The sequence below is a fragment of the Seriola lalandi genome, unplaced genomic scaffold (genome assembly GCF_002814215.2).
Source record: "Seriola lalandi dorsalis isolate HSWRI2012SDOR001 ecotype SW California unplaced genomic scaffold, Sedor1 jcf7180002054130, whole genome shotgun sequence".
In the NCBI taxonomy this organism is placed as follows: domain Eukaryota; kingdom Metazoa; phylum Chordata; class Actinopteri; order Carangiformes; family Carangidae; genus Seriola; species Seriola lalandi.
Window position 1 is genome coordinate 33,566 of NW_019524683.1, and position 17,564 is coordinate 51,129.

The window sequence follows — 17,564 nt, forward strand, 5'->3', positions numbered from 1 at the left end:
GCAAATGCAATACAGTGTATATACAGTACCGCAGGTGTTTTGCTCCGGGAGTTTCATTTAGAGTCGGTTGTTGCATGTGCACAGTTTTTAAGATCCCTGAATTATGAGCTAAAACTTATATTTGTGTCTGATGTTAAATGCAAGTTACATCCTTTATCTGTTTTAAATATCTTTGTATCTCTGTATTGTATCTTCATAAAGCCCATATAAAGATATGGAAACTAGATATGACTAGATAATTCCTAACTTTAAAAAATGTTCTATATTTTTCTATATTTTAGTGTATTTAATGCCAGTAGACTGAAAACTGCATAAACATTGAGTGTTCTTGTATCGGCACTTCGACTTCATTTTGAGTCACATTAAATTAAAGCCAGTGTGATTGACCTGTGCAGCACACAGAAAGACATTTTACACGGTGGTCCTCTTCAGGGAAATTAATTTACTCTTCAATGTATCCAGTAGTTTTCCTCTTGCTGAAAACCTTATTTCACATCCTACCTGAGCTCCATAATGATACATATAAACTTCTTCCACAAACAAAAACATGGGAAAATCCATGTTGTGCGTGCCTACCATGGAGGACCCCTTGTTTGCCCATGTGGAGGTAAAAATGGAAAAGCAAGTAGCAGGCTGGATAAACTGTGAGCATGAATACGTTAGCGCTCCTTAGGTTTTATTTGCGAAGCTGCAGGTGGATGCTTGAATGACATGACACTGTTTTTCTTGGCACGGTCACTGGCTGCACTTTGTGGATGTGACCTAGTTGCTTGTTTTTGATGTAAAGGCAATATCATCTGGAAAAAGAAAAGGACAAACATGAGGAGGCACTCTGTATTTCTACAGTAGACTGAAGTCATTATAATTTTCTTAAGAGTATTTGAAAAAGGAACCTGTGTATCTGTGATGTTCAGTTTGATTTAAGGTATATTTGTTATCCTGAGGTATTATTATCATGTTCATGTCATTTTTTTTTTTTTAAAGGAACTTGTCATTTTAATGTGATATTTGAATATTATCCTCATATGCATCATAACTGCTACGTGGCTTTTGACTTTCTTAACTAAATGTAAGAAACAATTAACGTGAACATGAAAGTGATTTCCATCTAAAACTATTGTTATCAGATTGACTTTTAAAAGAAAAAGGTGAACCACGGCGTCGAACTGCTAGTCTATACACTGAGTGACCAAAATAGGAAAATGCAATGCAAAATGCAAAACAATATCTCTGCAATGAAAGTTCCTTCTTGTTTTTGTTGAGACTAACATTTTAATTGTTTGGCCTGTTGTTCGAGTTGCCGTATTGGATTCATTATATGTGCCAAAATAGTCTCAAAGATCCACTAAATTGCCTCTTGTGAGCTTTTAATAGCACAACAGGCAGATGTGGTTGAAAGCCCAGAAAAAAGCTAGTAAGTGTACCTTTGAGTTGAAATTATTTCATCATAAACCCTGTTTCTAAGGTGAAAAATAAACCTCTTTGCTAATTATTTCATAATAAAGTTTAGTAACATAAATGAAGCGGGGGGAAATAATAAACCTTGGAGTGCAGTTTGATATTTCCACCAGCGCAGTTAAACTCCTTCTCGCCAGGGGGCAGTAATTGAAATCCAGGAGCGCACTGGGTAACTGGGTAGTCGAGGAAACTCAAGCGATTCCTGTCCGTAGCTAACAGTAGCTAGCCGGCTAATCTCCCAGACAACGCAGTTGTGGTTGTTTTTGTCTGTTTCAGTGTTCATGCTTTTTTGCCTTTTGTATTATAGTGATTTTCTAATACGCTGTCAGTGACAAAAGTGAGGCAGACACCAAAAGGACAAGTTTAAAAAACGCTGGATGTCCGGGCACTGTTGCTTTCTCCCAGGATGCTAGCACATAAGCGAGCCAGCTAGCTAGCCAACCTGCTAAAGCAGCCAAATAGCAGCACTGTCCGGATGCTTTGAGCAGCAACGCAGCGGATTTTGGGGAGTTTCTTGTCGGCCTTGCATGATGTCAGGCAACCGGCCACAGCTAAACGCTGGTGGGGCGAGTTCAGTGCCCAGCACAAGTAGCAGCAGCACGGGAGGCACGGGGAACACAAATGGTGGCGGTGGCAGCAACGCCGTCACAAGTAATGGTAACAATTCTGGAAATGTTGTGCCCAGCCGGACCTTGGCAGCAGCCGGCGAGGGTGGCTTGTCGGTGCCTACTTTGGCCGCCGTGCCGTCGTCCCGGGGCGGCTTTGCTTCTCTGAGCAGACCCTCAGCGTCTTCAGGCAGCAGAAAGAAATCCCTCCATCAAGCACCTTTATATAACGGCCTCTTGAATTCATACGAAGATAAAAGCAACGATTTTGTCTGGTGAGTGTTGTCATGAAAAAAAAAACTGTGTCTGGAAAAATGTTGTGTGGTTGCAGGGTATCCAATGTTACTAGTGGGAAAGTTTGAGACTTGCACTTAACGCGGCTTTTTGTCCGATTTCCAGTCCCATTTGCTTCGAAATGATAGAAGAGGCACACATGACAAAGTGTGGGCACAGTTTCTGGTAAGTGTTCATTTGTAACAGAGGCTGTGAGATAAGTGTTTGCATGGAAAATGATATGAAGTTTGTTTGGGAACAATGACACGCCCGCCGAGGAGCTGTTTGAATGCCCGACAAAGATAAGAAAGTGAGGTCTTCTGTGAGATTGTAAGAAATAACAATTAATGTGATCTGCCAAATGCTTTTTGTCAACATCGTCTTGCACGTTGTGTCTCAGTGATGCTTACATGTGTCCAACACTTTACCCAACACCTAAACTAATCTTCTGAAAACAGTTTCCCACTTGAACAAACCAAACCCACTCCATGCACAATTGATAAATTGTTTTTGCCCTTGCAAATGAATGATAATTGTATTTGTTAGATGATTCAGACTGAAAATGTGGCACGAATTATGAGACTGCGTGTGTGCATGCAGGTGGAGTCACTACCAATGTCAAGCAGGGTAGATGTTGATGTTCATATTAAAATGATTTAAACAAAAGTAGGGCAACAACATGATCAAACATTTCCTTAAAACAACCCATGTGCAAAAGCAGTGTGGGAGTAGAGAAGTCAAACGTGTCTCAGCATGACATGGTTTTAAACTTGTTAGCTGCAACTTTACTTTATTACTGGTGACTCAGACTGTCAACACGTTTTATTCTAATTTCCTTGTACTGTTTCAGTTATTTCCACAGAATTCACAACTTTCTCCTTCCTGCAGTTTCAGGTGTATCCGCCAGAGCCTTGAGGATAGCAACAGATGTCCCAAGTGTAACTATATCGTGGATAACGTAGATCAGCTTTACCCAAACTTTCTTGGTAGGTATTACGATTAAGAAGATGGGGTTCGTTTGATATGTAAGGTGACCTTCTTTGCTCTTTCCTGCTTTAATTTACGATATAAAAAAACCCCTCTGAAATGATTAACGTGTATGTTAACACATAATTGTTTTGTCTCATGGTGCACATCCATCGTACTGTACTTTATATAATAATCTTAAAATCAGCTTTATTTGAATACATTTGTCTGACATTTACATCATGTTTACAGTAAAGTTGAAGTGAATGAAGGTGAGGGTGAGGGCCATAACGACTTAAATATGTCAGTGAGATTTGACCGAATACATACGTTATGCTGCTCAAATCTCATGTTAAGGTTGCCCCTACATGTTTTGAACTTTCTGCCTTTTTATCCAACCAAAGTTTATAAAAGGCCTCTCTGGAATCTCAGGTGATTGCATGGTAAATAAGAGATTCAAAATCCAGAAGACGGACACATACGGTGAAATGTGAAGTTCACGTGTAGATGGCTCAGTTTATGTTCTAACAGACTCCAGTGAAAGTGCATAAACTTCGATGGAAGCCGCCTGTATGTCTCCTTGAAAGTAGATAACTCGGCCATTATTGTAATGAAACTTTTGGTGGTATCTTTACTGTCTCTGAAACAACTACACTGCCTCACCCAAAGTGTCATCGCTCTACTATTTAAGTTACACCCTCAAAGTGTTTCTGTCAATTACTTACGCAACCCTTTTCACCTCTCTCATTTACCCCCTTCCCCACCACGCCCTCCACCCTTCCCCACCGTGTTCACAGTAAATGAACTGATCCTTAAACAGAAACAACGGTCGGAGGAGAAGAGGCTAAAATTAGATCATCCTGTAAGTACAATACACACATAACTGCTTTGATCCCTCTAACTCGCACACTCTGATTTTCACCCTCACCTTAAGAGAAAAAAAAGAAAACATTATTTGTTACTGATCCGTGTCTCTGACTCCCAGAACGGGTCTAGGTGGCAGGTCTTCCAGGATGTGTTGAGTCCTGACCAGGAGAACCTGGACCTGGCAAATGTCAATCTGATGCTGGAGCTCCTGGTTCAGAAGAAGAAGCAGCTGGAGGCGGTAAGTAAGGGGCTGAGACTGATCAGATATGTGTTTAATATACAATGCTCCTAAACGTTCTTTGCATTTTGCATCTGCGTTTTGACCGATAAGCTCCACCAAGGTTGTGCAATGTTCCATGAAAAAGGAGAAAGATACAGAATCACTTTCCAAATGCGAGATTCACACAAGTTAATTGGGTTTAAGCATATTTTAAAGATTATGTTGAAAAATATTGGGACAGTCTTTGGTTAGAACTGTTGCCTGATCCTAGTTTTTAATCTGTTTGAATATGTTTTGAACAATAATAACTTTTCTTGACAATGAAAATGGGAATTCAATAATATAAAAAATTGGAATAATCAAAAATGTGTAAAACACGTTATATTGTAATGGATGTTTTTTTGAGCATCACAGCATAATTCGCTTTTATACATTCTGAGCAGGTGATTTAGTGGCAGGTCTTCACGTAACAGTGTCCTGTGGATGAGGTCCTATTTGACAGAGGAGAGCATGAGCAATAACACATCTAGGAATGACATTATCCAGCAGACGTGCTGTGTCATATACGTGGTTTTAGTTTTTCTGGAAGGACGTGCCCCAGGCTGCGTAGAAAGAGTCAAGAGTTGCTGTGTCGTGAGACTGGTATTATTCAGAGGGTATGTTTGTTTCCTGGTTTACACTGACTGAGTAAAGGCAGTAAAATCTGGTGCACCTCTCTCTCTCTGTCAGACAGTTTGGAACATCCCTTTTTCTTCTTGAAGAAGTCACAGGAAAAGAGAAGTAGGAGCCACAACGTATCCTGTTGACTTTCCCCTCGGAGCGACAGCAGCCACAGAGTTTTAAAACCCCTTTCAAAACCCGTTTTGAAATTGAGTTGCGTCACACGAGGCAACAGATTTCAAATGTCTGCTCTTGAATTGCAAAGATGCCCACTTCACCTCATCACATTTAGCTTCCTCTGTCAAACTCGAGCAATATCTGTCTGCATGGCTGAATAGGCGCAGACACGAGAGCGAGACCAATGCATCGACCAAGATCGGATTATCGGCTGATGCGTAACGAGACGTTTCAAAGCAGAAATATCAAAGATGTGTTTGACATTATTTAGAAACACTGTCGCCATCACATGGTTTGCACATAAGAGAGGACTGACAAGTTTATATTAACTGTTAAAATGTAATACACAGTGCTGATGTTGGCTACACTAGCCTGTTGTTCCTCTTCATGGCTGCTGTTTCAGAAGTCCCCTCTATTCCTCGTGTTGATTTGTGTCTGAAGTCCGTTCAGAGAGCAGTGACGGAAAACAACTGTACAAATCTCAAACGGGTAGGAATCTGCCAGCACCTCAGCAAGGGTTCAGCTCGTACATGTTAACTTCATTAACAACATTATTGTCCTGTAATGTCAACCTGCCTTGAGGTGGGAACACAAGAAACAACAGGCTTCTCTAGAGTTCAAGTTTCTGGAAGCACACGGGCCTGAAATAAGTCGTGTCTCCCTGAATGGTTTAAATCCACAGTTCACCAAAAAGTTCAAACGCTATGGACGTCAGCTGTCTTCCTCTCAGCCTCAGTGGGGCAGAGTTCCTCCCTCAGCAGTTTGGGTGGAAGGGAGACACATCACAGAGTCACTGTGCAAAGAACAATATTAATGATTGCAAAGGAATGATCACATTTATCAGAGGAAGGAACACGTTAAGCTGCTTTCCTAGTGTTGAATGTGAGTCTGTGAGGACATCATGAGGCTCAGTTAAGGTCAAACGCGACTCTTACACTGTGTTAGTTTTTCTCAGCAGCAGCAGTAAAGAGGAAGGAGAGCGTTCATGTTATCGTGGGAGATTGTCTGTGTCAGTGCGTCTGATGTCTGTGAACTGAGCCGCTTGAGAAATCGTTGGAATCGGGTGTTCAGTCCAATTATCCGACAGTCTTTCTAAAGAGAAATTTTATTTTTTCCTTCTAACTTTGGGGTCTAGAATCTGACAGTCAACATTTTCTAAATTGGCAATAGATCCTTTTATCAGCTGTTCCAAAAGCAGCCGAGTTTGCTATTCTGTTCTGCAAAACAAAGGAGCCAGGTCAAATTTCTGATTCACTACGCTAACACTTCTCCTCACTGGCACCACCTTCCTCTCCTCTGGTTTCATGTCATTCCTCTAATATTTTCTTTCGCAGTAACTCTGGTTCAGATTTGCCAGATATGAAGCGGGCGGGGTCGTCCAGTCTTTCTGGTGGAATCGTTCATCGGGACATTTGGCTGAATTTACAGGATATATTACCGATGTGTTTATATTAGTGTGTGTGTGTGCGTGCGTGTGTGTGTTCTCATTTTTCTTAAACGATTTGCCTGTGGTTTAATTTCACTGTTTTTAATCAGATTTATTTGTTCTGACAGTCACTGAAGTTACTATATCAATTATGAATTACCCATTTATACCTCATATAGATGTGTCACTTGATGGCTGGATCAAATTCACACTTTCTAAAGGAATGTAAATATTTTTCCTGATGTTTCAAGTCCCTACAACTTAAAGGCATTTTTTTTGACCATATAAATTTCTAAATTGTGGGTACAGTCGTGGATGTTTTGTTTCTTTTCTTGTGTCCCTCTCAAATGAACATGATTGAAAATACTGGCCTGTATTACTACTTCTACTATTACTCATTAAAGTAAACAAACCGTCCAAATTATATTAACAGCTTGATAGCGGGAGTGATGGCAGGCTCCATTCCTGCCTTTTAAATTCTGGAGGTGGGGCTGCTCTTTTGTTTTGCCTCTTAAAACAAACCTTCATGGAAATATCTGCAGTTTTAGCTGTGGCTCACCTTTTCCCCGTTGCTTCTCAAATCCGTTTTGCTACGGAGAGAAATGAGACGAGCTCTTTAAGGCGGTGCTGATGTTTGGTTTAGATCTCGTCTCCATCTCCAAATGTTTAAAATTTACATTAACTCCTACAACTGCCCTACTTTTATTTTGAGTGGAAGTACAAATGCAGAAGGTGTATGTGAAGCTACGAATGTGTGCATTTCAGGTGATAAATCCTGATCTGCAGAATTTTAGAAAAAAAAAAGGTATTAGAAATAAAATGAGGCCATAGAGGGACCAGAGCCTCCACACCGAACACATTTTCCACTGAGGACTAAAAAATTTTCTATATCTTATTATCTTTTTGATCTGGATAAGCAAAAGGTATTCTTTGGCTTTGCTTGTGCTTGTGTGTGATTATGTACTTTGTCTGTCTCCCCCACTAGGAATCTCAAGCAGCTCAGAGACAGATCCTCATGGAGTTCCTTAAAGAAGCCAGAAGAAACAAGAGAGAGGTGCTGTTGTTTTTATCTACATAATATAAGAGCTGCTGCACAAAGACTCGTCAGTTGGGAACACAATGCAGTTGTTAAGAATATGTGAAAATATTAATACACCGGAGAAAACTCAACCGTTTAACGAATTTAATTACTTGTAAAAACAATATGTCACATGATTTAAAGAAATGTCCACAGGCGCGTGTACTTATGTGTTTCTGGCTCCGTCATCAGCAACTGGAGCAACTGCAGAAGGAGCTCAACTTTCTTGAAGAGGACATCAAGCGTGTTGAGGTAAAGAAAACGCAGAACTCATCACCCATTTGCACGGTGTAAACAGGAAGTCTTGAAACTGTGACGTGTGCCTCTCCGGCGGGACTTGCATCGGGGGGGTTGTGGAGGGAGAAACATGAGTCAAAGATAAATGAAGCATGAGGTGAAAGGGACAGGTACATGTTGCCGTTCTAAAAACGACAGGAAGTTGTTTGTTTTTGCCCAGTTGTAATCTAGGGCTGAACAAATGATTGAAATATTTTTCGAAAATTGCAATATGGCCAAATGTTGTTTTGGTAAAGGTAAAATGTGTCACAACATACCACAATAAATGAAGCATTGTGATGCTACAAAGATGCCCAGACCTACAAATCAATTCTCCAGACATAAGGGAACATGCTTGTTTGGTACAAACCCCAGTGAAAATACAAAAATGCAACAATTCCCTTTGTTCAGCTCTGTTTATAAACAGGTTCAGCAGTAGTAAAAATGTCTATAGATGCTCCTGAGAATCAATTCTGTTGTGAGACGGCAACAACCGGAGCCACTCATCACCGCAGCGCGAGACTGACAAACACGTTCTTTCTGTGTCATTTTCCAGGAAATGAGCGGGCTGTACTCCCCGATGATGGAGGCAGAGTGTACGGTGCCTAATGTGGAGGCTCCCTCACCAGCAGCCAGGTACAGCTGACCTCTGTGTTCTGACAAATTATATCTGTAAAGGAAATGAATCCAGCGCCATCACAGGACAAATTACCACATTCATCTTCTCTGTTTATTAAAATAGAAAACTCACTCCCAGCACAGACATGAGCTTACTGATGTTAATGTTGATGCCATTTGTTCTATAATAAGGACTGTGTCTTTATGAAGCAGCTACTTAGCTAAACACACATGTATGTCTTGTCTGTTTGTTGAGTAGCTGTAGCAGTATTATTGATCCACCAGACTACAGCCAGCCTCCAGGATTTGGTGGAACAACCCAGGTAAGTCAGAGAAGTTCCTCAGTGATTTGTAAAAAATCTTTGTTCCCAAGTTTTGGATATTGCGTTTAAATTAATGTATATATGTTTTTGTAGTGGTAACAAAAAGAGTCACGCATTCTCAGTAAAACTGTAAATGGGTTTTACCAGAATAAATGTTAGCATTAGATTAGCACTGTTCTCTGACTGTTCTCTTTTTCCAGGGAAAGCGTCAGACCTGGTACAACAGCACCCTGGCGTCAAGAAGAAAGAGGCTGACGGCTCATTTCGAGGATCTAGAACAGTGCTACTTCTCCAACAAAATGTCACGCATCACAGGTACAGGTCTTGGTCACGGTACAACTGCAGTTTGGTCGGATAAGAATCTGTTGTTCTGATCCCTGGAGAAATGACTACAGTTCCCTGAAAAGACGGACCTGAGTAGGGGGCTTCGTGTCTTAGAGCTGTGTATTTCACCTCAGATGATGGACGGATGGTCGTGTCTCCGACCGCCCAAGTGTTGCTGCTTCTCTTTGTAAAAGGCATACAACGGTGTGTTTCTGGTGTTTTCAGATGAGGGCAGGAACCTGAACCAGCTGGATGATTTCATGGAGTGTTTGTCCAAGTTCACTCGCTACAACTCTGTGCGGCCGCTGGCCACCCTCTCCTACGCCAGTGACCTGTATAACGGCTCCAGTATCGTCTCCAGGTACGAAAGAAAAAGGTTGAAGCTGCGTGTCGGTGTCGGTGTTCAGCTGCATGGTCAAATCATGCAAATTATGCTCTTTGTTAATTAATGTTTAACAAAACAGGTCAGACCTAAGACAGTTTTCATCTTGTGCTATGTCAAAAAAAGGAACACAAGTCTTGGTGAATCAGTTTTTTCATCGTTGCCCTGCAGGTAGGAATGATATATAATGTGAGGTTTTACGTGGGCACATTTTACTTCTTTGTTTGATTCTCATCAGAACAAGATTTGTGTTCCCGTCTTCCAGATCAGTTCTGAATCTAGTACAAACAGTGGAAGAGAAACAGAAATATCTTATCTTCTTCTCTAATCTTGATGAGCCCGCTCACTCTCTGCCATTGTGTTCCCACTTCTGTTTCAGTATTGAGTTCGACCGTGACTGTGACTACTTTGCCATTGCTGGTGTGACCAAGAAGATCAAGGTGTTTGAGTACGGCACTGTGATCCAGGACGCAGTGGACATCCACTATCCTGTCAACGAAATGACCTGCAATTCCAAAATCAGGTTAGAGGAAATCATTCCTCCCCCACAGGAGTGAGGACGTGTAGACGTCTTTCAGATCCAGAAGACACATTTAACAAACCCCTGACTCTGACCCTGAACTGTGCGTGGTGAATGAAATAAAAAGGCCATCATCAATGGTGCTCCAATACTATGAATCACCATAGCAACGGGTAAATAAAGAGCAGAGCCTCCATTCCGGTGGAGCTAGAAACCTTAATGTGTGACTGCTGTCCGCCGAGGCCCGAGTCAAAAGAAATGGTGAACGAAGCAGTTGATAAGAATGTGACTCACTGTGAACTGAGAGTGATCCCAGCCTTGTTTGTTGCAGCTGTATCAGCTGGAGCAGCTATCACAAGAACCTTCTGGCCAGCAGTGACTATGAGGGTACCGTCATCCTGTGGGATGGGTTCACCGGCCAGAGGTCCAAAGTCTACCAGGTATGAGACTTCATAGGAATCATTATCACTAACAGATGACACTATGCAACAAAATTCTTACTTTGCCGTCTCATTGCTTTGCTGTCATTTAAAAGAATACACATAGTTTAAAGCATATTTTAAAAGAAGACACGAGAATGACAATAAAGAGTTTAAAATGCTTTCATGCTGAAAGATAACGGGTAATAAAGCGATGCCTGTAAGGTCAAAGTAAGCTGTGGAGGAACAAACTGGACCACACACACCCTGCTGAACATTTCTATGTGTTTTATTATGAACATAGAATTGTTGATTCATTAATTTGTGTATCTGTCAGCTACAGTTGTTAGAAAGCAGGTCAGACAAAAAAAAAATTGGAGATCACAATCGACCAAGAACATTGCAGTGAGACGGTGAATCTCCAATAATGTTTTTCATGACACCTTTTTAAGGCCGCCTCCTCTTCGTTTGCAGGAACATGAAAAAAGGTGTTGGAGTGTCGACTTCAATCTGATGGACCCTAAGCTCTTAGCCTCTGGTTCCGATGACGCTAAAGGTAAATGGGAAAAATATTTTGTCCGACAGGTTTTCACACATAGATCATCTTTCATTTTTCTGGCCTCTTCACTCCCTGCCTCTAAACCCAGGGTCAAATGTTCTCATGTCTGTTAATTGTTTTTGTTTTTTCTTTTTCAGTGAAGTTATGGTCAACCAATCTTGACAACTCGGTGGCCAGCATCGAGGCCAAGGCCAATGTCTGCTGTGTTAAATTCAGTCCGACCTCCAGATATCACCTGGCCTTTGGCTGTGCAGGTAAGATGAGGCCTGGGGTTTAGGTCTCTCTTGTCTTTGTCATCGTTCTATTGTTGTTGTGGTAAAAAAAAAAAAAATTGATGCGAACAAATGCAGTTATTGTGAGAAATCGTTATTCTTTGCAAATGTCTAACCTACATGTCACAAACGTGTTAAATGGGAATGCACTTTATAATCCCTCACATGGTGTATAAGCAGGTTTAAAGGTTGTGGTACAAGGTCAGTTCCAGGTCTAACAATCAGCTCAGTTTATTTTAGACGTTACAAGTCTGAATTGAAGAAAATAAAACCAGGGAATTTGATCAGTGCATTCAGCTGTCTCTCATCAAAATCACAGGCAAAGAAACTTGTTTTTCTCTCTTTGAGATGTGACACTATTGTTGTTTTCTGACCCTGGTGCACAAACCTCACACCACAGCAGTTTTTCCTCGTAGACCACTAAATTTCCTCTAGTCACACAGACTCTGGTGGTCCAGACTATTTATTACTGTCCCAAAGGAGATGTAAGAATTAGAAATATTCAGTTGTACATAGAAACAATCTTTCAAGAAGCTAATACTGGATGAACAGCGGCTCCGAAACTGTTATCCAGCTGTGAAATGCCCTGGCTTATTTACCTTATTGCCTGTGTCTCTGAGGCCCAAGCCCACCAATCCTGAAAAAGGAAGCCCCCCCTTGAATGTCGGAGTTTGGTGGTTTACTGTCTTTAGGCTAAAAACAAATGGAAGAACACAGCTTGTTAGAAAAACAAGTGTCAGTGAGTAAGTATTTTCTCCCTCCACACACATACCTTTTGTTTGTTTTTTTATTCATCACAGACCACTGCGTCCACTACTATGATCTACGCAACACTAAACAGCCAATCATGGTGTTCAAAGGCCACAGGAAGGCCGTGTCCTACGCCAAGTTTGTCAACGGAGAGGAAATTGTTTCTGCGTAAGTCAGTCAAGCTTTATTTTCTTATTTTGAGCAGCAGGGCTTGGAAATGATTCCTGCTACAGAGACACTTTAACATCATTCAATATGTACTTGTAATATTATCCGTAAACTGTTTTATTTGACATGACACTTATCCTGACATTTATTTATGGCTCATTCTCTGTTTTCTCCACTAATCTATAATAAAAAATAACCAGATTTCACAAAAAAAAATAATACTTGGACTGAGAAAGTTGTACCACACACCACTGACATGCAGTTTCAACATGTCACGTCACCGAATGTCCTTCAGTTCTGGACTCAATATGTATTTCTGGCCTTTAATTGGCAGCTCGACGGACAGTCAGCTGAAGCTGTGGAACGTCAACAAAACCCACTGTCTGCGCTCCTTCAAGGGTCACATCAATGAGAAGAACTTTGTCGGCCTAGCTTCCAATGGAGACTATGTTGCCTGTGGTAAGCATTTCCTCCGAGTGAGATGATGACTGCCATGTTCCAAAAATAATCTGTGTTGCAGCATTTCTCTTGGCGTTTGTTTAGCAAAGGCAGTGGTCACCACCACCACATAATCCGGAAGACAATTTCGAAGTTTCTCACTCTGGCTAGCAATATGAAAATGATTTCCAATAAAACATCGTCTTTTCCGTGTGTGTGTGTGTGTGTGTGTGTGTGTACAGGCAGTGAGAACAACTCCCTCTACCTTTACTACAAAGGACTTTCCAAGACACTGCTAACATTCAAGTTTGACACAGTGAAGAGTGTCCTGGACAAGGACAAGAAGGAGGACGACACCAACGAGTTTGTGAGCGCTGTCTGCTGGAGGGCCCTGCCTGATGGAGTGAGTCCGCCTCATTATTGCACTTGTTGTTGATATACTACAAAGAATATAACATCGACTACTTTGTGCTCATACGGAAGAAGAAAACACCTTTCCATCTTGATGCCTTTGGTAAAATCGAAAGGTGTATGAGTCATGAAAAAAACAATTAAAGTTCCCTCTCTTTGTCTTCAATCAAAATGTGCAATTTAATCCAAATATACAAATTATACTAATTGCTCTATAGGTAATTAACTATCCGTGCTGTAACTTCAAGAAACAGTGCTGTGTTTTATTAGTTATATTTTGTTTTTCAGGAGTCAAATGTGCTGATTGCTGCAAACAGTCAAGGAACAATCAAGGTTTGTATTTTTGAAACATGTACATGAGACATACTGATAACCACAGACCTACAGCATGAGTGTTGTTATAGACCTCAGGGTATCAGGACTCATTAGGACTGAATTAATTGGTCAATTTGATAAGAGAATGTTGGACATTTTTGTTTGGAAAAAAATGACTGAACTTATAAATTGATAGTTTTCAGTTAATTTTCTGTCAATTAATTAATCTTCTCAGATCTAATATCAACCTGCTGGTCCGTTAGTCCATATGTAACCTGTTATTGCTGGAATCTTTGAGTAGAAAAACAGGAAATGCTATTCACTGTCATCGTACAGGGTGACAGCAGAGGTCTTAGCAGCAGAGATTTCAAAACCTCACCACATCAAATCAAAAATGGTCGACATGGCTGGACAACACCAGGGTTCAGCGTCCACTGTGAGAAGCAAACAGATAAACGACTGACACTAGGCAGAAAGCCAACAGCCTATGACATGGTCCAGCTGTTTACTAGGTTTTGACCTGGTCTTGTTTTAACTCTTTGTTTCCAGATAACTTAACAGGTCTATCTTTTCTCTCCACGCAGGTACTTGAGCTCGTCTGAACGTCCCACCGTGTCTTCAGCGGGTGACAGAACTACCGTCAGCGTCTCTTTGTTTGGTAGAGGATCAGTCTGATGCAGGGAGAGAACCCAAGCTGCCTGCTGAATTAGGATGTCCACCAAAACCGGCAGAGCTGAAATAAAACTGAACCTGTCTTATTTTTAATGAGCTACACTTTTTTTGGACAGCAGTAAAGACTTTGGAGCAGTGCATCAGTATAGCAGGAGAAGATGTGCTGTCGTTTTACAGCAACAAAACGAGGACCCGGCTTTCGGCACAAAATGGAACAAGAGACTTTAGAAAGCATTTTTGTTTATCGGCTACAATAGAACACCTCTTTATGGTTTTAGGTCAAATCAAAACTTGTACCTTTTTAATTAAGCTGTTGCTCTCGAGGGTACATCCAGCCAAATGCTACTAGTGTGATGCATTTTCCCTTTTAAAGGCCAAAGCACAAGACAAAATGACATGCAAAAATGATGTCTTCACGTGAAGCTTTTAACCCCTCTCCACCCCCCCCACCCCCCCTACGTTGTTTGTCGAACTCCTTTTTTTCCCCCTTTTATGTGTATTTTTGTGTTTTCCAGATTGGGAGAAACCAGTTTTAATAAATATGACTTGAATTTCATTCTGTCAAGCGTATCGTCAGTTCATTTTCTGAAGAGTGTAGGATGTGAGGTCGTGTACGGAGGTCATGGAAGACCAGTAAATTATGGAAATGTTGAGAAACTGCTGATATTTCCGTTACTATCTGAACAAAATGAGATTTGACATGTTTGTCTGTAATCACAGCAATTCTCATGTAACTAAGGCATTGATTTACAATGCTACATTGAACTGGATTTTTTTTTTTTTTTTCACATATGTGAGCTTATTTGTTGGTTGTTAAAAAATGTAAACCTCACAGAATCATATTTTATTAAGTAGCAATGGAATTTCTCTTCACATACTGTAGGTTAAAACACCTGATATGAACTGAACTGCATTGTAACTTCAGGCAAACTGCTGTCAGTTTCTGTGGAGTGGTGATCCGTGTTGACACATCCAGGGGATTTGGTAAACACCGCCAAAACCTACCTATTTTATGATAACTGAGTGAGAGAGGTGTTTTGTATTTGTATAACTGAATAAATTATTTCGAAACAATTTTCCATGTTTGGTCATATTTTAACTTGATACTTCTGGCATTTTAAGATTTCTCTCGGGTGTACTTGTGTGACTGAGTTATGTGTTTACTGTTGGTAATGGCTCTTATGAGGATGGGGCGTCTAAACCTTCTGTGAAATGATAATCTGTTAAATCTTCAGTCTCCTGGAACACATCTGTATTAGCTGAAATACCAGAGAGCCACAAAATATCATGTTTACACTGGGGCTATTACAGTTCATGCGAAACCCGTTACTGTGAGAGGCATCTATTATGGCTCCGTTACTCAGGAAATTTCACACTTTCTTCTGACCGTGATAAACAAAGAATTAGCAGTTGGCTACCCAGAACAACAGGGAGACTCAACCTTCTGCAAAATTAAAATTATATGAAAAGAAAATTTTACAGAGAAACATTTAACAATATAAAAAAATGAAATGCCACAGTATTTAAAATGACCTGTCCTATTGTGCATTTGAAGCTGTGTTGGCAGGGGGGGTTGACATGTTTGTGTGCAAGCCTATATTTGCTTGTGTGTGTATTTCAAGTGGCAAACTAACGTGACGTCAACCATTGGTTTGTGAAATGCCGTTTTGAAGCCTTGAATTTGGCCTAATGGACGTCGCCATCTTGGTTTTTTGGAGCCAGAAGAGCTGGGGAGGAGGGAGGGGTGGACCTGACCTGTGGCCCCCCGAGGACACCAAGTACACCCACCTGCACCGGCAACCTGACGGCAACAGGCTGTCACACAGATGCTGCAAACACGGTTAGCTGTCACAACTGTTGCATTAGTCTTACAGGCTGATTGCACATATCCAACATCCATTTGTCAAATATATATGTGAGGAGTAACTTGTAATGTTATTGTAGTTGAAGTTAGCATGTGTGCTAACGTTAAACTGTAAAACCACAGTGTGAAACGTTTTCTAACACTTAGACTGATGATGAATAACGGCTCCTGGACTTTCTGCACCTTCCCTCCATCACTCATGGACGGCTGCAACAGCTTCCAGTCGACCTGTCAGACTGTTGCACCGTCCTCACTGAGCTATGAAGTACTATTTTTATATTTTTACTATAATTTATACTTGTTACTTAATAAGATTTATCCACCTCTTTATTATGCAAACTTGTGAAATAAAGTTTTTTATGAAGCTTTGCTTTGTTGGTTTTTATGAAGCGTGTCTGGTATGAATTTTAACAGTAGCAGCAGCAGCACAGTATAGAAATCACAACACACTGAAGTTTTTCCTTAATTTGTAATTAATCAAAGACTTTCTATGTTGCTTTAATCAACAACAAACATGATAGAAATGTTTAAATGTGTCCGTGCTGAATACAGGATCTAGATCTAGACACAAGAGTTTGTGCTTTTCTAATTTGTCTTATGAACTTACCAATTTTAATAACAATGAAAACACTAATTCACCAAAGTGACCTGTTAGATTCATCATGAGGCAGATGGTAAATATGAAAAAAAAACATACTCAGTACAATTTAATCACAGGTTTATTTATTAAACACCTTTTCAATGACAACAATGAAGTTCTGAATAAAACGAATGTACATGAGCTGTACTACACTGACACCTGCTTCACAATCTGAACTGTCAATGTTCAGTTCACACTAAAGAGTGTGTGAGGTGAACACATCCGTCTCTGAGGTCACAGCATCACATCCAGTGGATCAGTTCCATCTGTTTCCTACTGAACACCGTGTTCATGTTAAACTGGTCGATACTTTCACCTGTGGAGGTGGTGACTGTGCTAGAGCTGAACAGGTTCTGCTCTTCACATGTTGTTACTGTCATCCATCAACAACAGTAGAAATGAAGTAAAAGGCAAGAGACTGAACCTGAACACTGAGGACAGAGAATAATAAACACAAGAAAATTCCTGGAGAACTTTTGAATGTTCCAGCTGCTTGGTGCGTGAACTTCACTCCTCACGTTTCAATCTGTACAAAGGACGTGACTTTCAGCTTCATTCATGTCGTAGAGACTCATCCTGACACTGACCTCAGTCACTGCAGCTGTCCCTCAAAAAGCCTTTTGAAGCTGTGACGACTGGCCACAATAACCTCACACTGATGGTTTCAAACCCAGATTTGTCCCCACAACCACAGCAAGACATGTACAAACACACACACACACACACACACGTACATGTCCTTACAGAAGTTGATCTGCAACTTAAACATTACCACAACAACAATCACAGCCTCCACAATGACCATTAAAATAAAACAACACTTCTCAAACAGATTCAGTAAATACTGAACATTATAATCCTCATGAAGGAGGATTCGCTGAAA

At 40.7% G+C, this 17,564-nt stretch overlaps 1 protein-coding gene across 1 annotated transcript; it reads left to right on the top strand.

The window, feature by feature from the left end:
- The first annotated feature begins 1,639 nt into the window (after window positions 1-1,639).
- On the top strand, window positions 1,640-15,251 carry cop1 (COP1 E3 ubiquitin ligase). The gene is made up of 20 exons (XM_023403386.1): window positions 1,640-2,338; window positions 2,463-2,522; window positions 3,225-3,322; window positions 4,100-4,164; window positions 4,288-4,407; window positions 7,638-7,706; window positions 7,923-7,982; window positions 8,563-8,642; window positions 8,884-8,947; window positions 9,148-9,262; window positions 9,497-9,632; window positions 10,033-10,176; window positions 10,505-10,613; window positions 11,067-11,148; window positions 11,289-11,405; window positions 12,224-12,341; window positions 12,676-12,800; window positions 13,022-13,182; window positions 13,479-13,523; window positions 14,090-15,251. The coding sequence occupies exons 1-20, from the start codon at window positions 1,986-1,988 to the stop codon at window positions 14,105-14,107; spliced, it is 2,139 nt and encodes a 712-aa protein (XP_023259154.1). The 5' UTR covers window positions 1,640-1,985; the 3' UTR covers window positions 14,108-15,251.
- The last annotated feature ends 2,313 nt before the right edge of the window (window positions 15,252-17,564 follow it).

What these genes read in the sequence shown, in the direction of transcription:
- cop1 (XM_023403386.1), top strand. Translation starts at nt 1,986, where the DNA reads ATGATGTCAGGCAACCGGCCACAGCTAAACGCTGGTGGGGCGAGTTCA. An exon ending in GGCTAAAATTAGATCATCCT is followed by an intron (nt 4,165 to 4,287) that starts GTAAGTACAATA and finishes TCTGACTCCCAG; the next exon opens with AACGGGTCTAGGTGGCAGGT. An exon ending in AGAGGTCCAAAGTCTACCAG is followed by an intron (nt 10,614 to 11,066) that starts GTATGAGACTTC and finishes CTTCGTTTGCAG; the next exon opens with GAACATGAAAAAAGGTGTTG.